This window comes from Scomber japonicus, chromosome 6, assembly GCF_027409825.1.
Source record: "Scomber japonicus isolate fScoJap1 chromosome 6, fScoJap1.pri, whole genome shotgun sequence".
NCBI lineage: Eukaryota > Metazoa > Chordata > Actinopteri > Scombriformes > Scombridae > Scomber > Scomber japonicus.
The window spans coordinates 32,210,327-32,232,849 of NC_070583.1; the positions used below are offsets into that span (position 1 = coordinate 32,210,327).

At 42.0% G+C, this 22,523-nt stretch overlaps 1 protein-coding gene across 1 annotated transcript; it reads right to left on the reverse strand.

Annotated features, from left to right (window-relative positions):
- Positions 1–1,207: 1,207 nt before the first annotated feature.
- Positions 1,208–21,889, reverse strand: numa1 (nuclear mitotic apparatus protein 1). Its single transcript, XM_053320278.1, has 24 exons — positions 21,851–21,889; positions 21,656–21,741; positions 21,425–21,498; positions 20,798–20,886; positions 19,915–19,989; positions 19,705–19,798; positions 19,419–19,578; positions 18,618–18,757; positions 17,440–17,551; positions 12,481–12,598; positions 12,128–12,268; positions 11,555–11,668; positions 8,370–11,447; positions 7,803–8,327; positions 7,384–7,593; positions 7,096–7,280; positions 6,136–6,273; positions 5,757–5,850; positions 5,280–5,463; positions 4,439–4,575; positions 3,514–3,807; positions 2,983–3,084; positions 2,543–2,851; positions 1,208–1,318 (listed from the first exon to the last, which is right to left on the reverse strand). Exons 1-24 carry the CDS (start codon positions 21,887–21,889, stop codon positions 1,295–1,297), a joined length of 6,522 nt encoding a protein of 2,173 aa, XP_053176253.1. The 3' UTR covers positions 1,208–1,294.
- Between the last annotated feature and the right edge of the window lie 634 nt (positions 21,890–22,523).

A 22,523-nucleotide genomic window follows, 5' to 3' on the forward strand; every position in this document is an offset into this window, starting at 1 on the left:
GTTTAACTGGTGACCGTGTTAAATGGTGACTGTCTCACATTACAAGATACGTTACGAGAGGTGACTGCGTCTTCTGAACACAATTTAACTTTAGCGTAACTTAGATATTGAACACAGGTGAGAATGTATTTAAAAAGGATTAAAATACTAAAGGCTTTTAAGACGTTAAAGTCACCATTTAACACGGTCACCAATAAAACTAAAACACCGGCTCTGTTCCAGAAAGACTGCGCAATAACACAATATGACTGACTTCATATTCATTTATATTAGTGTATAAATTTCCAAATTGTCCATTGAAAAATAAAAATGTCTTGATTTAATTTGTGTCTTAAAAAAAGAAAAAACCTGACCCCATCAGCAGTGATGAGTTATAATATAATTATAATATATAGCAATTATTGTACACATCTCATATCTAATTACTATAATTTTCTTGCAGCTATAAAATAGAAATCTGAGAGAAAACAGCACAATGTAATAGTATATAGATATATTTATTCATTTAATGCCCTGATATAATTGTTAATCTATTATAAAGCTTCCACTTTTATTTATAATTTGCACCAACTAGTGGTTTGTGGTTTTATTTATATTAACAGCACTTCAAGACAAAATATTCAAAGTTAACTTCGACCACAACAGTAGAACTTTTAGGAAGTCACATCGACGGTAGTTTCTGGATTCTCACTCTGAGTCAGGAACTCAAGTCTCTATTTATAAACCAGACTCAGATGACTAAAACTATAAAAGTACTAGTATGACTTATTATTATGTTACAGTATGACAGGTTCATGGGGAGAGAATTAAAAAGCCACTATAGAAGTATAGAAGCATTTTCTATCTACCTTCATCACTGTGGTGCAATAGAACGAACAGCTGATTTAACATATTCAAAACACAATGAATCAATTCTGACTTGAAGGTGAAACTCAGGTGTGTCAGAGGAGCAAAGAGAAACTGACCCAGATACCCCAAAGTGCTCCCCTAACCCGTTTAGAGCCTGTTTGGGGGGGGGGGGGGGGCAATACTTAGCTTGATTGTTACATACATGATCTCAAGCTACTTGGACCAACCAGCGGAGAACAGTCACACACTTCCCCCAATATGTGCAAAAGTGTTTTTATTTAAAACATGTAAATATAATACAAGGAAAATTTAAGAACAGGGGGAAAAAAAGATAATTAAAACAAAGAATGTCCTGAGGAACAACAACAATACAAATGAATTGTGCTGGAAAAAAGAAGAAAATAAAAAGTTGGATCAGGTTGAACTGGAGCCAATCAGAACGACTTCACACCTTCATCCTGCCCATCATCTGTGGGATGAAACATAGCGATGATTAAACTTCAGCAGAGCAAAGTGAAGACAACATTAAGATAAAAAAAAAAAAAAAAGTTGTCAGTGTGTTTAACAAGACTGAAGTGTGGACACCCGTTATATAAGATACATTTATTGATGCCACAGTGGGGAAGATTCATGCTACAGCAGCTCAAAAAATAGTGATATAGAAAATAAGTAAACCCACTGTGAGTTATTATTATATATAAAGTGAGAACCAACCACCAGCCGTTAATTAATATGAAGACACAAACCAATAAAATGAAAATCACTTGTCTCGATCAATATTGAAGAGTTTCTTCCTTTATAGACGGACACAACTGGAAACAGTGTTCAAACAATCAACAGTTACTGAGATGTAATGAACACTTATTACAGCCAAGTTCTTTCACCATGAGGCAAGTTTTGCTTTATGATGGGCAGAAAGACTATGAGTTTAGACTCTGAGTAAACACAACTGAACCAGATGCAGCCGTTTAAACCCGTTTGACGAGTCAAATTATCGATTTGTGTTGCATCACTGGTTTTAAACTGGGATCTCCATGGATACGCCTTCACTTCACTAACCCTAAACCTATTAGCAATAAACTGTGAATGCAACTGTCAGTGCATCTTTATTCTTTTTTTATTTCATTTGATTTTTTTTTAATCATTATTATTCATTTATTGTCAGCTATTTTTTTTTCTTTGTATTTTGCATTTCACATTTTATATCGAAAGGTCCAATCCAGCCCAGTTTCCTTCTTCCTCTTTTCCGTCCTTCCTACCTTTCTTCCACCCTTCCTCTTTGTCTTCTTTTTATTCCTTCCTTCCTACCTTTTCTTCCTCCCTGTCTTCTCTTCTCTTCCATCCTTCCTTCCTTTATCTGTCTTCCCTTCCTTCATCCCTTCTTGTCTTCTCTTCCATCTGTCCTTCCTCCCTTTCTTCCATCCTTCCTTTCATCCGTCTTCCCTTCCTCTCTCTTTCCTCCCTTCCCCCTTTGTTTTTTTCATCTATTATTAAAACGTGCTTTAATAAAAAAAAAAAAAAAAAAACACTTGAAACTGTGAATGCAACTTATAGCAAGTAGCATGCATCAGTGATATTCATGTTTTTGTCCATTTGTAGTTGAGTATCAGTATTCAAAAACAACTATGTGGAGAAAGCAGCTGCACCCTGAATGAGTTTTTGTGTGTGTGTGTGTGTGTGTGTGTGTGTTCACCTTGCGAGCGCTAGCCGTCAGTCCCTGAGGCTTTGAGGACCTGCTAGCGGCTTGAGGAGACTTCTTCTGTGCTTTCATTGTAACCTGGGGCGACTTGAAGCTACCCACTTTGCCCTCTCGTCCCACTCCGGGGCGGGATTTCACTGAGGGAGGATTTTCCTTGCGCGCCGACTGAGTTGGCGACTTCCTCGATTTGGAGCCTGGGGATTTGCGGGCGGAGCTTCGGAGCTTATTCAGACCTTTCTTTAAGTAGTTGTTGTGTTTGGGGGTGTTCTCGATAGTGAAGACCATCGACTCCCTCCGATCAACCTGAGAATGGTAATACAAGAGGAAACTGTCAGAAGTGTGCAAAACGTGATACAAGTACAAGAAGAAGTGAGAAACATCGACTCTAAAAATGAGAATGAAAGTGAACAATGATCATTTATAAAAACACTCACTGGGCTGAGAGCAGGGCGAAGTTGGTAACTGGAAGATACGGGGTTTACATTCTTATTTTTGGGAGTGAGTGGACGAGGGAAGCAGCTCGCCTTCACCTTTTTCTGTCAGGGAGAGAGAGAGAGAGACAGAGAGAGAGACAGAGAGAGAGACAAATGGAGGAAAGGTTTCAGGAAGTTAAATTTGAGGAACTGTGAAACAATGACTAAGGCAAAAGAGGATGCTTCTGGATTACTAATCAAGTAAGCAAACACAAAGCCTAACCACAATTAAACATTTTTTGTGTGATACTCAGAAAGCTCTTTTTACATATATTCTCAGTCAGTCAAGATTAGTGACAACGACAGGAAGAGGATTGTAACTAATCTAGAAGACCCAGTAGTGATGATAAATAAAGAAAAACTGTACATTTTAAAGGGTCAAATATACTAAACTACTAATACTATATACTTTCTTTATGAGTTTCCTGCCGACATATCACACTGATACAGATGTAACTGTGAAAAGTGTCTGTGTCTCCTTTCCAAACCAACCTCAGGTGAAGTTTGATGTACGGACAATGTAGATGCCGACCGCTTTGTGCCTTTCGGGCTCCTCAGCTGAGAGAGGCTGGAGGATTTGGACGGCAGCTGGCCGGGCATCAGGGACATGCGGTGAGCACGGGTGGCAGCCGCGGCGCCCGTCTGCCCCAGCATGAAGGAGTGGCGGTGAGAGGCCAGAGAGTCTTGCAGCTGGCCGGGCAGTGCAGACGCCCGACGGATGGTATCGGACGGGTCGCCGTTACGGAGCTCTTCGTCTGTGAAAACGAACGCACTGTGGCGGCCATGCTAGAGGAAGGAAGAGAAGGAGAAGTTTCCATGAGCCAAAGGTCAACAGTCTGAAACCAAAAGATATTAAATGTACAATGATATCAATTGAAAGAAAGAAAGAAAGAAAGAAAGAAAGAAAGAAAGAAAGAAAGAAAGAAAGAAAGAAAGAAAGAAAGAAAGAAAGAAAGAAAGAAAGAAAGAAAGAAAGAAAGAAAGAAAGAAAGAAAGAAAGAAAGAAAGAAAGAAAGAAAGAAAGAAAGAAAGAAAGAAAGAAAGAAAGAAAGAAAGAAAGAAAGAAAGAAAGAAAGAAAGAAAGAAAGAAAGAAAGAAAGATCGAAAGAAAGAAAGATCGAAAGAAAGAAAGGGAGAGAGAGAGGGAGAGAGAGACAGAGAGAGAGGGAGAGAGAGACAGAGAGAGAGGGAGAGAGAGACAGAGAGAGAGGGAGAGAGAGACAGAGAGAGAGGGAGAGCGAGAGAAAAGGAGAGAGAGAGGTTCAGCCAAGTTCATGCTACTAGAAAAAAAGATAGTGATTTTCACCAGTATCAAATCTATATTGGTGCCACAACGGCAGCTTGTACATTTCATCTACAAATAGGGCATAATAATAATAATAATAATAATAATAATAATAATAATAATAATAATAACCTCAGACTCCACGGGGTAACTGCTCTTCAGGTGAGGAAGGCAGGCCTTGTTCCTCGCCTGGAGCTCTGCAATCCTCATCCAGTCATCGGGTGCACCCTCTGGCTCGTTCTCTGCCCCGACGCAGAACGTACTCGCAGCTGGAGACGCACAGAGTTAGAACAATAAGCAACTAGGATTCAACAGGTCTAGTTGCATCCAGGCAGGGAGCTCTGGTCCTCTGAAATGAAGCCAACGCGAACTGCATTCTATCAAAAGGCCACCAGGGGGCGACCGTCTCTATACAAGTCAATGGAGAATTCACCAACTTCTCACTTGATTTCTAACCTCAGTAAACGTTTTCAAAATGTGTTTATGGTCTCAATCGCTAGTTTAAAGCCTTCTTCAATGCAGTATGATGTTCATTTGGGACATTTTGGCCTCCCTGATTTTATATGTGACGATAAAGCAGGGTATGCATTAGGGCGTGGCTACGTCCTGATTGACAGGTTGAGGCCCAATGTCCTCGAGATCCAGCCTTCGCAACCATAGCAGCCTCCCCGCTCCACCCATGGCCCCGCCTCATGCCCATATAAGTAGAATCCGTGTTTTTATTTTTCCCAGCATGCACCTGAAATTTTCAAGATGGCGCTGCCTAGATTCGAAACTATTGGCTTCCGAGCAGCAGTCCACAAACCAATGGGTGATGTCACGGATGTTACGTCCATTTCTTTTATAGAGTCTATGGTTGCATCCCATCTTTATTTTCCCTCTGTTGCAAAATGTTTAATATTTTCTTCACCCTGACTTCCATGTTTGTATCCTTCAGTACAATCTCCTGTGAGTACGCCCGGTTGCTACTTACTGTGTGAGTGGATGGTGCTCCTTCGATAGCCTGGCAGACCCGCGAGCTGGTTGCTGCCAGCGTCAGTCCTGCTGCCAGGCGTGTCGAAGAGCTCCATGGATACTGGCCGTGAAGCGAGATTGGGCTGGGAGCGGGAGGACGTGCTGTAGAACGTCTCGTCGGCTTCACCACCACCTGGAGTTTTCTACAGAGGAGAGTTCACAAATTTTAAAAAAAGTTACAGAAGATGTTGGGACATTGAGCAGAAGTCCACCGAGCTCTTACAGTAAAGATCTTGAAAGCAGTGATTTCAGTATAACGATAATAACCAGGAGAATAAATATAAAAATATACTTTTGACTATTGCTGAAGTATCTGAACGTATAACTATCTTCCAGCTAAGTGTGTTTTTTTCCTTTCCTATGCTCATGCTCAGTTTAACCGTGCTCAGCTGTGAACATGCAAAAGTTAAGAAACGTGCAGGTGAGTGTCCTCCACCTTAGTCAGGGTGATGTTTATCACCTGCGTGGTCCTTCGTCGTTTGACAGATGAAGACGGGTTTTTAAATGCTGAGTCCAGTTCTGTACCGGTCCTAAAAAATGGGAAGAAAAAAAAACAAAAAAAAAACAGGAATCTCAATGGCAGAGTATGCAAGAAGAAATCTGGATATTGAGTATGGTAAGGAGGGAGGAAATGCAGAGCTTATTCTTTTAAAATTCAAAGAGATAAACCACATCTCACCTTAAAAATAATAATAAAGCATATATGTGAGCACAAGCAACGTAATGTACGTCAAAGAAGGCTGAGTAAAGGCTAATCCTCTCACAGTAAAGACCTGACACATGTGGCTATTCTGTAAAACATGTGTGTGCCATACCTGTTAACCTGTCTGGTGTTAATAGGGGTGAAGTACAGCGTTTCCAGAGACTCAGCATGCAGACCGCGGCGCTTGGCTGCCAGGCGCTCTGAACTGCGGACGAGAGGCGTGCTCGCTTCATCAGGTTCTGAAAGTTTCCTGCAAAAAAAAAAAGAAAAAAAAGGAGAGAGAAAATGTATTATGCAATTTTACAAACATGGAAACAGTCAGAGTAAAAAGGTGACTTTCAGTTTAAAAGCTCAACAGCAGACCTGCAAAATTTAACTCAGGGGTGTCAAACATGCGGCCCGTGGGCCAGAACCGGCCCGCCGAGGGATGCGATCCGGCCCACTTTCCTTCCCGAGTTCTTTTCCTTCCTTCCATCTGTCCTTCCTCCCTACCTTCCTTTCCCCCCCCCCATTCCTTCCATCTTTCCTTTCTTCGATCCTTTCTTCCTTCCATCTGTCCTTCCTGCCATCTGTCCTTCCTTCCTTCCATCCTTCCTTCCTACCTTCCTTTTTCCCCCCTTTCTTCCTTCCATCTGTCCTTCCTCCGTTTCTTCCATCTGTCCTTCCTTCTTTCCTTTCTGCCATCTGTCCTTCCTACCTTCCTGTTTTCCTTTCTTTGTTTGTTCCTTCCTTCCTTCCTGTTTCTTCCATCTGTCCTTCCTTCCTTCCTTCTGCCTGTCCTTCCTACCTACCTTTCTTCCATTTTTCCTTCCCTCCTTCCTTCCATCTTTTTAATGATCCGGCCCACATCAGATCAAATTGGTCTGTATGTGGCCCTTAAAGTTATACCACACTGAGGCTCTGCTCACATATCACACTTGGACATAAATAACTGAAATGACTAGATCCTGTATTTTGAGCATGATGAGGTTAATTTGTTTTTCACTGGAATAAAACATTTCTCTTTGCTTTAAAGTAAACTGAAATAGCTGCAACAATGAAAAGGTTTTATGGTTCATATGTGGTTCGTTACCTCGTGGCGTTCAGAGAGTCTTCCAGAGAGCTCTGATCCAGACTGTCGCAGCTCTCGGCTCTCTTCGCCTGAGCTCTCGTGTGAACACTCGAGTGTCTGCTGGGAACCTCGACGTAAAGTGACTCACGTCTTTCACCACCATGAATCTTGTTCTGTGCACGCAGGTTACGGTCGGCGAAGGACAACTGCAGACACAAAGACACAGAGTTAGGAGTTTAGAAGGATTCTGTTTAAGTCTAATCTAAGTGTGGATGTGTTGGTCGTTGCTCATCTAACTCAAAAACCAACCTGTGCCTCCAGACTGGCCACGGTTTTCAACAGAGCCTTCTCCCTGCTTTTGGTCTCTTCCAGATCCATTTGAAGACTCTTGTTTTCCACAGTAATTGCCCTCACGTCACGCTCCCGCTCCTCCAGAGAGTGCTTTAGTCCGTCCACCTCGCCTTGGCTCTGCTGGAGAAGCTTCTTCTTGTCGTTGTAGCAACTCGCCGCCTTCTCCATCTGTGTGCCATTACGACGATGAAACAAATGTGCTATTGTTAAACTGTGAATCCCAACAAATCACCTGACACCAAGACAATCAAGAATGTGAATTTGACTATTGCAGGAAGTCGATGTTACGGGTCAATTAAGTAATAAACAGAAAGGAAAACATCAAATGTGTTTTCTTGCTTTAGATGAATACTCAAATACTCAAATACCAAACTGACCTGAGCCTTGTAGTGTTGCGCAGCTTCAGATTTAGCCAGGAGTTGCTCTTGAAGGTCCTTCAGCATCCCGCTTTCTTCTGCTTTCTCTTTCTCTTGCAAGAGTCTTTTCTCAGTTTTCAGTAATTGAAGCTCTTGCTGAAGCAGAGATTCCAGTTTACGGGAGGCTTTGTTCTCTCTGTCCAAAACCTCCTGGTGTTTGACGAGCCTCTCCTTCTCAGAGACCAGGGCTTCCACTTTTTCTTCCAGAGCTTTCTGATCCATTTCCGTCTGGAGTATCTGCTGAGTATTTTCCAGCTGCTGTTGAGCCAACAGATCTTCTTTGGACTGAACATCCTCCTCAGCCTTCCTCAGCGAGGACTCAAGAGTCTCCATCTGCTTCTTTAAACTTTGGACCTCTTGGTGGAGCAGATCAGATTGCTCTGTGCTGTCAGTGTTCAGGAGTTTGATCTGTTCCTCTTTAGCTTGGATCTCTTCTTTCGTCTTCCTCACCTCTGCCTCAGACGCTGCCAGCTGCTGCTGTAGAAGCTCCTTCTGCTCCGCACGTTCCTGCTCCTGCTTGGTAAACACACCCAGCTGAGTCTGAACCTGCTCCTCTGTCTTTGTGAGAGAGACACTCATATCATATAGTTGGTTTTTCAGACATTGGATCTCTTCCTGTTGCATGTCAGACTGGACAGAGCCCTCTTTCTTCAGTGTGACGAGTTGTTCCTCTTTAGCCTGGATCTGCTCCCTGAGCCCCTTCATCTCCTCTTCAGAGGTTGCTTTTAAGTTTTGGAAAGCATTTTTTTCCTGAGAAATCTCGAGTTCAATCTTAGCCAAGACGTCTTCTTTAGCCCGATCTTGTTCTGTTGCAGTCTTCAGGGATTCACTCAAACTTTGGACCTGGTCTCTGAGACTTTGAATCTCATTCTGCAGCTCTTCTGATTGCTTGCAGCTCTCAGTCTTTAACAAGTTAACCTGTCCCTCTTTAGTTTGGATCTCTTCTCTCAGCTGTTTAACCTGCTCCTCGAGGGCCGCGCTGTCATTTCTAAGAGCCTCGACCTGCACAGAGCTCTCCTGCTCCTGCTTGGTAAATTCAGCTTGTTGAGTCTGAATCGTCTCCTCGGCTTTTGCAAGAGAGATACGCAAACCATCCAGCTGGTTTTTCAGACACTGGGTCTCTTCCTGTTGCATGTCAGACTGGACAGAGCCCTCTTTCTTCAGTGTGACGAGCTGTTCCTCTTTAGCCTGGATCTGCTCCCTAAGTCCCTTCATCTCCTCTTCAGAGGTTGCCATTAAATTGTCAAATTTGTCTTTTTCCTGAGAGATCTCCAACTCTTTCTTGGTCAAGAAGTCTTCTTTAGCCTGAACTTGCTCTGTTGCAGTCTTCAGGGATTCAGTCAAACTTTGGACCTGGTCTCTGAGACTCTGAATCTCACTCTGCAGCTCTTCTGATTGCTTGTAGCTCTCAGTCTTTAACAAGTCAACCTGTCCCTCTTTAGTTTGGATCTCCTCCTTCAGCAGTTTAACCTGCTCCTCGAGGGCCGTAGTGTCGTTTCTGAAAACCTCGACCTGCACAGAGCTCTCCTGCTCCTGCTTGGTAAGTTTGGCTTGTTGAGTCTGAATCGTCTCCTCGGCTTTTGCAAGAGAGATACGCAAACCATCCAGTTGGTTTTTAAGACATTGGGTCTCTTCCTGTTGCATGTCAGACTGGACAGAGCCCTCTTTCTTCAGTGTGACGAGCTGTTCCTCTTTAGCCTGGATCTGCTCCCAGAGCCCCTTCATCTCCTCTTCAGAGGCTGCCATTACATTTTGGAATTTGTCTTTTTCCTGAGAGATCTCCAACTCTTTCTTGGTCAAGATGTCTTCTTTAGCCTGAACTTGTTCTGTTGCAGTCTTCAGGGATTCAGTCAAACTTTGGACCTGGTCTCTGAGACTTTGAATCTCACTCTGCAGCTCTTCTGATTGCTTGCAGCTCTCAGTCTTTAACAAGTCAACCTGTCCCTCTTTAGTTTGGATCTCTTCTCTCAGCTGTTTAACCTGCTCCTCGAGGGCCGCGCTGTCATTTCTAAGAGCCTCGACCTGCACAGAGCTCTCCTGCTCCTGCTTGGTAAATTCAGCTTGTTGAGTCTGAATCGTCTCCTCGGCTTTTGCAAGAGAGATACGCAAACCATCCAGCTGGTTTTTCAGACACTGGGTCTCTTCCTGTTGCATGTCAGACTGTACAGAGCCCTCTTTCTTCAGTGTGACGAGCTGTTCCTCTTTAGCCTGGATCTGCTCCCTAAGTCCCTTCATCTCCTCTTCAGAGGTTGCCATTAAATTGTCAAATTTGTCTTTTTCCTGAGAGATCTCCAACTCTTTCTTGGTCAAGAAGTCTTCTTTAGCCTGAACTTGCTCTGTTGCAGTCTTCAGGGATTCAGTCAAACTTTGGACCTGGTCTCTGAGACTCTGAATCTCATTCTGCAGCTCTTCTGATTGCTTGTAGCTCTCAGTCTTTAACAAGTCAACCTGTCCCTCTTTAGTTTGGATCTCCTCCTTCAGCAGTTTAACCTGCTCCTCGAGGGCCGTAGTGTCGTTTCTGAAAACCTCGACCTGCACAGAGCTCTCCTGCTCCTGCTTGGTAAGTTTGGCTTGTTGAGTCTGAATTGTCTCCTCGGCTTTTGCAAGAGAGATACGCAAACCATCCAGTTGGTTTTTAAGACATTGGATCTCTTCCTGTTGCATGTCAGACTGTACAGAGCCCTCTTTCTTCAGTGTGACGAGCTGTTCCTCTTTAGCCTGGATCTGCTCCCTGAGCCCCTTCATCTCCTCTTCAGATGCTGCCATTACATTTTGGAATTTGTCTTTTTCCTGAGAGATCTCCAACTCTTTCTTGGTCAAGATGTCTTCTTTAGCCTGAACTTGTTCTGTTGCAGTCTTCAGGGATTCAGTCAAACTTTGGACCTGGTCTCGGAGACTCTGAATCTCACTCTGCAGCTCTTCTGATTGCTTGTAGCTCTCAGTCTTTAACAAGTCAACCTGTCCCTCTTTAGTTTGGATCTCTTCCCTCAGAAGCTTAACCTGCTCCTCGAGGGCTGTAGTGTCCTTCCTAAGAGCCTCGACCTGCACAGAGCTCTCCTGCTCCCGCTTGGCCATCAAATCTTCTTTGGCTCGAGTCTGATCCTGGACAAGTTGTAGAAAGTCGCTCATACTTTTGATTTGTTTATTCAGATCTGAGATCTCCTGCTGTAGTGTTTCAGATTGTGTAGAGCTCTCCTTCCTCTGCAGACTTAGCTGCTCCTCCTTAGCATGAATTTCTGCATTTAGTCTTCTAATTTCTTGCTCACAAGCAGAAACGTGCTGTTGTAGTCTGACTGCCTGCTCAGTTTTCTGCAGCTCAACCTGCTCCAGTTGAATCTTGAGTTCCTGGATCTTTTGCTGGAGGACAGCTCTCTGCTCCGTGATCTCCTTTTGCAAATTGTCCAAAATTTCATCCTTGGCTTGAATAACTTCCTCCGTGTGAGACTTTTGTTGCTCCAGCAGTTCTTTCTGTTGAGTCATTTCCTGTTGGTACTCCGTCAGCTGCTGTGTTTTAGCCTGAATCTCCACCTCCGCCTTTTCCAGGGAACCGATTGTGCTCTCCAGGTCAGTCCTCAAACTGTTGATTTCACTCTCCAACATTTCTCTCTGGCAATTTGACGAAGAAAATATAATGATTGATTAAACATGAAAGAAAACAGAAACATTAAAATTTGAGTTTTGTTTAATTTCAATAGTGAGCTTTTATATTTTACCTCCATTACAGGCCCCATATTCTCCCCTACTTCAGCCTCAGTGGCTTTGCGTAGCTCGTCCTCTAAACAGGAAATCTTTCCCTGGAGAATCTCAATCTGTTCAGCGAGCAGTTCCTGAGAAACAAGAGAGTTTGAGATTAAAAACTGTGAAACCAGACATGCAGTAACTTAACTACCCAGTTTAGATACTAATTTTACAACACCTGTTACAAAAAGTTTAAAAGATTCATTAAAATGCTTTTCCTTAAGAATTGTATATCTAAAAGTCATTCATGAATATTTTAATGCAACTTCTTACATTTTATGGTTAAATGTGTTAAATCACGAGTGTTATTTAACTGATTTAGGTCATTTAAATGGTCTAGATCAATCAATTATTGGTGATGGAGCATTCCCACATGCCATGAAAAATTGTTTCCAGAGCTGAGGAAAAAATGATCTGTCTTGCATCGATTGGTTTTTACACATCACAGGATTTAAACTATTAGATCTGGTCGGTACCATCCTGCATTACTGTAATACACATAACAATATAAGACAATAACAGAGTTTCAGGTTTTAAGGGTTAGACACCTTTTGAGCGGTAGCTTGGCTCAGTTCAGACTGCAGGTGTCCCGTTTTTGTTCTCCAGTCCTCCTGAGCAGATTCTTGGGTCTCCGTCAGCCTTTCAACTTGAGCCTTGAAGACGGTCAACTCTGAACACAGCGCTCTCATCTGTGGAAACATTAAAAGAAAATCCACAACAATGTATTAAAGTGTAGTTTTGATCTCAACATCGACACACAAGACTCACACTAAACACCACCAGTATCAGTATAACACAGATTTAGCACTTTATTGACTGCTACTCTCCTTTCAAGTGAAAAGACATTCATTCTCAACATGATCACATTTAACAGAGAGGGACTTTGTACTAGTGTCAGTACCTGAGAGGAGAGAACGCCGTTTTCCTCCGTTAACTCGTCCACTTTCCGCTCCATAAGTGAAGAGTTAGTCTTGAAGTCTTTGTTTTGCTTTAGCATCTCGTTAAACCGCATTTGCAATCTAAGGATGGAAAAAAAAGGCAGAAAAAAAAGTTAGTAAAGGAGTTTCTTATATAACTTTGACAATAAAATCAACAGGTGTCAGATTAGTTTTAAGTTTTCCTTGTCTTGGCCAAACGATCTCAAAACTAATAAAATCGAGGGGAAAACTATTTTTTAATAATAATAATAATAATAATAATAATTAAAACTGCAAGCAGTGATGAACGGGCCCTCGCGCCCCCATGCACCGCCCCGTACTCGCATGTCGGTGCGTGCTGCAGTCACACGGAAGACACCGCGGGCACGTAGACGTCTTGGCACCTGGGCTTGTAATGAATGTTGTGTGATGGGGCTAAGTCACATTGCATGTGTCCACTAGGTGGCGCTAGAGATCACCCACCAATTACATGTCATGTTGCAGTGTGTGATGTGGAGAACACATCCTCTAAATTTCATGTAAATCGGATAATGTTTGTCATATGAGGCTGACTTCCTGTGTCCAGTAGGTGGCGCTGTGTATATGAAGCTGTATTGATGCATAGATGTGTTCAGGGCGGGACCCTCTACATGTGTGATCAATTTGGTGTAGGTGGGACAATGTCTGTAGGAGTTATAAGGACTTCCTGCTTTATGGCGAAGCATCGAAATTGTTTGCACAGCCACGCCCAACAGGAAGAAGTCATAAAAAAGCTTTTGATAACTTGTCATCTCCAATGTCTCAAGATGACTCTGTGCGAATGTGAAGTGGATGGGATGAAATCTCTAGGACTAGTGCGTTCAAATATGAGGCCTGGAAATGACCAAAACACTCACCAAAATTGAGCATTTTTCCCAAGATGGCCGACTTCCTGTTGGTCTTAGGGTATGGGTCCAAATGGCGTTTTTGTGCGTCTGGAGATGATACATAAACCTACCGAATTTCATTCTTCTATGTCAATGGGGAAGTCTGAGGTTCAATTTTGAAATATTCAAGGGGGCGCTATTGAGCCATTTAGTCACGGCCATCCCATTGAAGTATATAGGATGTTAAATGACCACACTCCAGACGTGTGTGTTGAGTTTCGTTACCGTGGAGGCATCCTTTGCCCCTGAAAAGTGTAATCGTATTTCATGGCGTTGAATGCGTTGTCATGGCAACAGTATTTGATGATGGGTCACGAGTTGCAGAATGTAGCATCACCAAGGTCTTATGTCTCAGCTGAGTCAATTTCAGGTGGAAATACTTAAGATTATGGGAGTAATTAGTGAAAGAATGAAGCAAGTGACTTCCTGTTGCCAGTAGGGGGCGCTATGACTGTCACAAAATATGAGACTGCACATGTGTTCAGACTGGGACACTGAACAAGCATCTGAAATTCGGAGAAGCTCAGACCATGTGGAGTCAAGTTATGAGGGTTTGAATTTTCATGGCGAAGGATCGAAATTCGTCGCGTCACCACGGCAACCAGGAATGACGAGGGAAAAAGCTTTTGATAACTTGTCATCTCCAATGTCTCAAGATGATCCTGTGTGAATTTGAAGTGGATGGGATGAAGATTATGAGAGTAATTAGTGAAAGAATGAAGCAAGTGACTTCCTGTTGCCAGTAGGTGGCGCTATGACTGTCACTAAATATGAGACTGTACATGTGTTCAGACTAGGACCCTGAACAAGCATGTGAAATTTGGTAAAGCTCAGACCATGTGAAGTCAAGTTATGAGGGTTTGAATTTTCATGGCGAAGGATCGAAATTCGCCGCGTCACCACGGCAACCAGGAATGACGGGGGAAAAAGCTTTTGATAACTTGTCATCTCCAATGTCTCAAGATGATTCTGTGTGAATTTGAAGTGGATGGGAAGAAAACTGTAGGAGTAGTGCGTTCAAATATGATGCCACAATTTGCATTAAAATCAATATTTTGATTCAAAATGGCCGAGTTCCTGTTGGTGTTAGGGTATGTGTCCAAGAGACTTTTTGGTGCGTCTTGACATGTTGAACATGTGTACCAAGTTTCGTTTCTCTATGTCAATCTGTCACGAGGGGCTCGCTTTTATTGATTTTGTAGGGGGCGCTAGAGAGCCATTTTGGCACGCACATTTGTGCAAACCATAAAATATCGAAATTTTCGCCGGGTCTGGCTTGCGTGCAGACTTTGGTGAGTTTCGGGGCACGTTCAGGGGGGCAAAAAGGCCGTCGTCGGGAGAGAAAAAAAAAAAAAATAATAATAATAATTAAAACTGCAAGCAGTGATGAACGGGCCCTCACGCCCCATGCACCGCCTTGTACGCGCATGTCGGTGCATGCTGCAGTCACACGGCAGACACAGCGGGCACGTAGAAGTCTTGGCACCGGGGCTTGTAATGAACACTGTGTGATGGGGCTAAGTCACATTGCATGTGTCCACTAGGTGGCGCTAGAGATCACCCACCAATTATATGTCATGTTGCAGTGTATGATGTGGAGAACACATCCTGTAAATTTCATGTAAATCGGATAATGTTTGTCATATGAGGCTGACTTCCTGTGTCCAGTAGGTGGCGCTGTGTATTTGACACAGTATTGATGCATAGATGTGTTCAGGGCGGGACCCTCTACATGCATGATGAATTTGGAGTGGACAGGACAATGTCTGTAGGAGTTATAAGGACTTCCTGCCTAATGGCGAAGCATCGAAATTTTCTGCACAGCCACGCCCAACAGGAAGAAGTCATAAAAAAGCTTTTGATAACTGGTGTTATGTCTTAGCTGAGTCAATTTCAGGTGTAAATACTTAAGATTATGAGAGTAATTAGTGAAAGAATGAAGCAAGTGACTTCCTGTTGCCAGTAGGTGGCGCTATGACTGTCAGTAAATATGAGACTGTACATGTGTTCAGAGCAGGACCCTGAACAAGCATCTGAAATTTGGAAAAGCTCAGACCATGTGGAGTCAAGTTATGAGGGTTTGGAATTTCATGGCGAGACATCGAAATTCGCCATGTCACCATGGCAACCAGGAATGACGGAAGAAAAAGATTTTGATAACTTTTCATCTCCAATGTCTCAAGATGATTGTGTGTGAATTTGAAGAGGATGGGATGAAATCCCTAGGACTAGTTTGTTCAAATATGATGCCTGGAATTGACCAAAAAATGCACCAAAATTGAGCATTTTTCCCAAGATGGCTGACTTCCTGTTGGACTTTGGGTATGGGTCCAAATGGCGTTTTTGTGCGTCTGGAGATGATACATAAACCTAGCGAGTTTCATTCTTCTATGTCAATCAGGAAGGCTGAGGTTCAATTTTGAAATATTCAAGGGGGCGCTATTGAGCGATTTAGCCACGCCCATCCCTTTGAAGTATATAGGATGTTTAATGAACCCACTCCAGACGTGTGTGTTGAGTTTCGTTACCGTGGAGGCATCCTTTGCCCCTGAAAACTGTAATCGTATTTTCATGGCGTTGAATGTGTTGTCATGGCAACGGTATTTGATGATGGGTCATGAGTTGCAGACTGTAGCATCACCAAGGTCTTATGTCTCAGCTGAGTTAATTTCAGGTAGAAATACTTAAGATTATGGGAGTAATTAATGAACAAATGACGCAAGTGACTTCCTGTTGCCAGTAGGTGGCGCTATGACTGTCAGTAAATATGAGACTGTACATGTGTTCAGACCGGGACGCTGAAAAAGCATATTAAATTTGGGAAAGCTCAGACCATGTGGAGTCAAGTTATGAGGGTTTGAAATTTCATGGCGAAGGATCGAAATTCGCCGCGTCACCACGGCAACCAGGAATGAGGGACGAAAAACCTTTTGATAACTTTTCATCTCCAATGTCTCAAGATGACTCTGTGTGAATTTGAAGTGGATGGGATGAAAACTGTAGGACTAGTTCGCTCAAATATGATGCCAAAATCGGCATTAAAATCAATACTTTGATTCAAAATGGCCGACTTCCTGTTGGAGTGACGTCATGGTACCCACAGACTTTTTTGTGCGTCTTGACATGATGAACATGTGTACCAAGTTTCGTTTCTCTATGTCAATCTGGGGCGAGGGGATCGATGTTCTTGATTTTGCAGGTGGCGCTAGAGAGCCATTTTGGCACGCCCATTTATGCAAACCATAAAATATCAAATTTTTCGCCGGGTCTGACTTGTGTGCAAACTTTGGTGAGTTTCGGGGCACGTTCAGGGGGGCAAAAAGCCCGTTGTTTTGGGAGAAAAATAAAAAGCGGAATAATAATAATCCGGGCAATTACAATAGGGCTTCGCGCTGGTCAGCGCTCGGGCCCTAATAATCATGGCAAAAACAATAGGGCTTCGCGCTGGTCAGCGCTCGGGCCCTAATAATAATAATAAGATAGCGCACAAAAGTTTTAATTTGAAAAGCTTAGACCGGAAGCCACCGCAGCTCCGTTAGTTTGACAGAAGCTGAAACACACGGTAAAATGTTTTAACTGTAAATAAAAGTGCAGAGTTTCCAGCCTGCGTCAGACGATGCTGAGTTTACTGACTAATTATTAAAAACCAGGAAGTGACGTGTGAACTGTCGTCATGGTAACCCGTTCAGCTCTAATATCTCTGCACATTTTCTGCTGTGTGTTGCGTTAAGCGGCAGATAAAAGGCTGCTGCTGGGAGAGGAAACTAATTACGATGAATGAACAAGAAATGTCCAATAAATGCAGCATGTTTCTAAAGTTTAAAAAAAAATCGTTTCAATAATCGTGATTTCAATTTTGACCCCAAAAAAAATCGTGATTATGATTTTTTCCATAATCAATCCCAGCCCTAGTTTACATTCTCTTTTTAATTAAAGAAGTTTTACCGGACTAGACTCACCTGTCAGTGTTCAGAGGATGAGAAGATGCTACTTTAACTCTTAGCTTTGGGAACTTACGTGTTGTTCTTGGTCTCGACGTTATCGATTTGTTGCCTAGCAACCTGCTCGGTGTCGTCCTGCGCCTCTTTCAGCTTGTCCAGGCGATACTGCAGCTGGTTGATTTGGGACTCTGGGAGAAGAGAAGAGAAACAAACTTAAGAAAAGGGGGCAGAAATAAAAATAAAAAACCCACATATATCAAACTACCATGTAGACCAGGGGTGTCAAACTCATTTTCATTCAAGGGCCACATACAGTACAGCCAAATTTGATCTCAGGTGGGCCGGAACAATAAAAAGATGGAAGGGAGGAAGGAAACAAGGATGGAAAGAAGGGAAAAGTGATAGGAAGGAAAGACAAAAAGGAAGGACGGAAGGGAGGAAGAAAGGAAAAGGGATTAGGAAGGAGAGGAAGAAAGGAAAAGAAGATGAAGGAAAGATGGAAGGAAGAAAACAGAAGGAAAGAAGACAAGAAAGCAAAGAAGCAAGGAAGGAAGCAAGGAAAGGAAAGGAAGAAAGGAAAAGATGAAGGAAAGATGGAAGGAAGAAAACAGAAGGAAAGAAGACAAGAAAGCAAAGAAGCAAGGAAGGAAGGAAGGAAGGAAGGAAAGGAAAGGAAGAAAGGAAAAGAAAAGTGGAAGGAAGGAAGGATGGAGGGATGGAAGGAAACAAAGGAGGAAAGAAGTAAGAAAGGGAGGAAGGAAAGAAGGACAGATGACATGAGGGTATAGGAAGGAAAGTGGGCCGGATTGGACGCCTTGGCGGGCCGGTTCTGACCCACGGGCCGCATGTTTGACACCCCTGATGTAGACCAAAGGCAAAGCCCTAAATTTGTTTTGTTTAACAATATTTGCCCCCCTAATGAAAGCTCAAGAGTAGTTTACATATTTTTATTTTTAAGTTCAAGACAGAACATATTTACATAAGAGTCATTTCTAGCCAAACGCATATTAAAATAAGCTTTTAGCAATCACTTGAATGTAGAATAGAACAGAATAGACCTTTTATTGTCATTGTCACAAGTACAACGACATTTTAAAGTGCTCACCAGTCAGTGCATCATTCATAAATTTAAAAAATAAATGTTTAAATAAAATGAAAGATAATAAATACTACACACACAGTTACATCCTGTCATTGCAGTCAGTTATAAACAGTATTAATTCGCAGTATTGAGTGTTTCATTTGTGTTTCTACCTTTCTGCGTAACGAGTGCCACCTTGCTCGTAAGCTCCCTCTCCAACGCATCTCTGTAGTCTCGCTCCTTGATGATCTGTCGCTGCATCTTCCTCAACTGGAATTTAGGTGTGTTCATTATATCCTGCAGAGGAGATTTGCTGTTGGGGAACAAAAGCAAAAATCAGGTCAGAATTATAACCAGAAATGTTGAACTTGCATACATAAAATAACTGATCTGGACTCACAGGATGTATTTTAATGCTTTGGCTGTATACATCTTTATAGTTAACATTTTCTTATAGTGAAAAATATATATATGTTCATCAATGCAAGTTTAGCCAAGAACAAGCTCTGCTGTATTTAACTGCTTTCATGTTGACGTAAAACCCATCTACAGGTTCAAGGAGTACAAGCAAAGTTGTTTTCACTTAATATTCTCTTAGTCTTTCAAATGAGCTAATTAATGCAAGAAATGTCTCGTAAAGAGCTTAAATTTCCAAACACCACACAGATACACTGTATATGATCCATTAATGCCATAAGAAACCAGAACTTTCCCTTATTGCCCTTAGTTCAGGCATTTTCATTAAACATTATTTCGGGAAAACTTAATTATTTGTGTATTTGTGTATATCTCTTGATAAATTCAAGTCTAAGAGGCTTTAATGGCATGCTGATACTGAGGCACATTGTACAGAGTAGTACAAACAGAGGAAAAAGTTCAGGTTTTCACAATAAAACATTATGTTAACCGTATAATTTCAGAAGTTTAAAAATGATTTAAAATTAATTGAAATTAATTGAAATCCACAGTGATACCTGACAGAGGGAGAAGCTACAGTTTGCATGTCCAGAAATGTGATTTTCTGTGTGCGGCGGATCATGGGAGACTCGTCATCTGAGAAGGAGCAGCTGGATGAAGCACTGGAGGTAGAGGTGGACGATGGCCGATCGAATACTTCACTCCTGACGGACAAACCTGAAATTCATAAAGAAATGTGTTTTGACTCATTTTACAGCTCCATGGTAAACCAGAAAAAGTAATCAGTTAAACATTAGTATCACATATCAAACTAATGAAATATAAAGTAAATTTATGACTTACGTCTCAACGACAGATAAGTATCGAGCCCACTGCTCAGATACACACTGCCCTCACTCTCCATCACATAACAACCAGTCAGGTTTGCAAGCTCTTGCTAAAAAGACAAGAGTAGGAATGATGTCATTAAATTAGCACAGACTTAAAACAGGAAGCAGATATCTAAAAAAAAAAAAAAAAAAAAAAAAATCACAAAAAAAGTATTCGACTTACCTCCACGTCGCATTCCAACTTGTTTAAAGTGCATCTGTCGTTCATCATGTCATGGTATACCAGCACCAAAAGCACCTGGTGATAAACACATGGATGAAGTCAGAATGGTTTTTGTGTGTGTGTGTGTGTGTGTGTGTGTGTGTGTGTGTGTGTGTGTGTGTGTGTGTGTGTGTGTGTGTGTTTTAAAGTAGGGCTGGTCAATTAATCCAAACCGACATTTAGAAACTCTAATCGACTTAATCTTGCTCATGTCAGTTAATCGTGGTGTTCACTGTTGCCATGACAACAAAGGTTGCATATCTTTAAGGATAATTTGAAAACTTGTCTCCAGTGATGATTTTAACCCAAACCATGATCTTTAACCACAGCGTCACACCTTCACCTTCCTGTCGTCCTCCCCTCTGTTTTGACTGTTCCTTCTTTCCTCTCTTCCTTCCTTCTGTCCTTCCTCCCCTTCCCTCCCTCATCTCCTTTCTTTCTTTCTTTCCTTCCTTCCTTCCTTCCTCCCTTCTTTCTTTCCTCTGTCCTTCCTTCCTCCCTCCCTCCCTCCCTCCCTCCCTCCCTCCCTTCTTTCCTCTGTCCTTCTTTCTTTCCTTCCTCCCTCCCTCCCTCCTCCCTTCCCCCTTCCACCTTCCTTTCCTTCCTTTCCTTCCTCTCCTTCCTTGACTCAAAGACAAGGGGAGGGTTAAAACATTATTTTCCCTCCCTAAAGATCCTCATGTGTGAGGGCAGCAGTGGAAAATACTAAACTAAAGAAACTGTGAAAATACATAATTGTTCATCAAGGGTGGAGATAATCCTTCATTAATCGTAAATGGAGGTTAAAAGTTCAATTAATCCTGATTTTGATGTTTGTCATAATGCCAGTGTGATCTTCATATACCTTTGCAATTTCCACAGTTGGGTTGATGCCGTCTCTTATGTTGTTCCAGGATAGTGACGCACCTTTCTCTGCACTAAATCTGCAATCCCCTAATGAACATAAAACAGAGATAGATGGATTAGTTTAGTTATTCCTCCACAATGTTCAAAATCTGCAAGAGATGAAAGACAAACTTGCTGCAGCGACGTAGAAGTAATCTTAAAAGTGTGTGTGAGTAAATCCTGAAATCATTATCCAGTATGCGTGTGGGTGCAACAGACCACACTTCGGACCACTCCCAGCGGTGATGCAAGGCGTGGTCAAAAGGTGTTAAATATTTCAAATATTGCAGCCAGAAGACGGCAAAGAAACGTCTTCGGTTAATGCACTGCACTGCACTCAGACATTTCCAGAAATACAGCATGCTTTGTTTCTCATAAGACAATCCAGATCACATTCCTACACATGCATTTGATAAGATAAGAAAAACTGGAATCTGGGTAGAAGGAAAGGAGTAGTACCCTTAAAAGTAAATAAAAGGGTGTGATAGATTATTTGCTAGTCTCAGATGAAACTGGAGACTGTATCACATCTTTTCAATATATAACCTGAACTAAAATCAGAAAGAAAAAAATCACAGGAACTCACTTTCTACGAAGTCAGCAATGACCTTAAACCGATCCTCTGTGGAATTACTGACACAAGGGTTGGGCTCCTTTTTCCTGCAAAAATAATACAAAAAGAAGAAGAAAGTGAAGGTTTATTTTAAGTAATGAAGAACACCAACATGTTTAAAAATTTAGCTTAAAGTTCACTGATCTTCTCTTGTTTACACAGACTTCAGGTTCAACGGGTTCAACACACAGCACTCCTACTTACAGCATATACACAACTTTAAGTAAAAGTGTCCCATCTTGTAAATCATCTACAAGAATCTTTCTGTCCGCCAGGTTTAAGCTGTTCACCTGCAAAACATTACATGATAGGTTTAGTGAAGTGAAGTGAAGTTAAAACAGGCATGCTGCTGGATTTATTACTTGGATTTTGAAATGAACTTTGGATATATTTATTTACCCAGCTGAGAAGAGCCTTAACACCTGGATTAATGGCCATCTTGGCTGGCTCCCTAAAGGGATTTCAACCTGGAGGAGAAAAAAAACTTTTAATTTAAGTCTTAATAAGTTACGTACAGTACGTAGCTCACTGTATTTACATTAACAACTGTCTGACAAATTATTACAACATTTCCATCCACAACTAACAAGCAGCTAAACTAAATGATTAAAGCGTGTAGAGTTAGAGTTGGTGTTAATTTGATAATGTAAATATCAGCGTGGTTAACATTAGTATAATATTTGACTAACTTCTGCTGTTAATTTAGTGCTTTAATTGGTTTTAAACAGCGTAAATGTTACTAAAATTAATATATTTATAAGCAGCGACTCACCTTAAAAGACAATACCTTGAAAATAACCTCCTCTGTAGTGTTTTAATCGAGATATGCTCCGTTGCAGTGCATGAAACTCTGATACGAAACAAACAATTTGACGAGGACACGAAATTCAAATAGTGCTGCTGAGGATTGAACCAGCCAATCAGAGCGCACGTTTCTGACGCATCTGCAAACAAGCAAAGCTGATTGGTTTAAAAAAAAAAACTCGGAAACGCTCTAGAACGTCGCGCTCGTTTTAGTTACCGGAGTGCTCGGTTTGTGGGGGGCGGGGACGGTCGGCGATGATAATGTTAA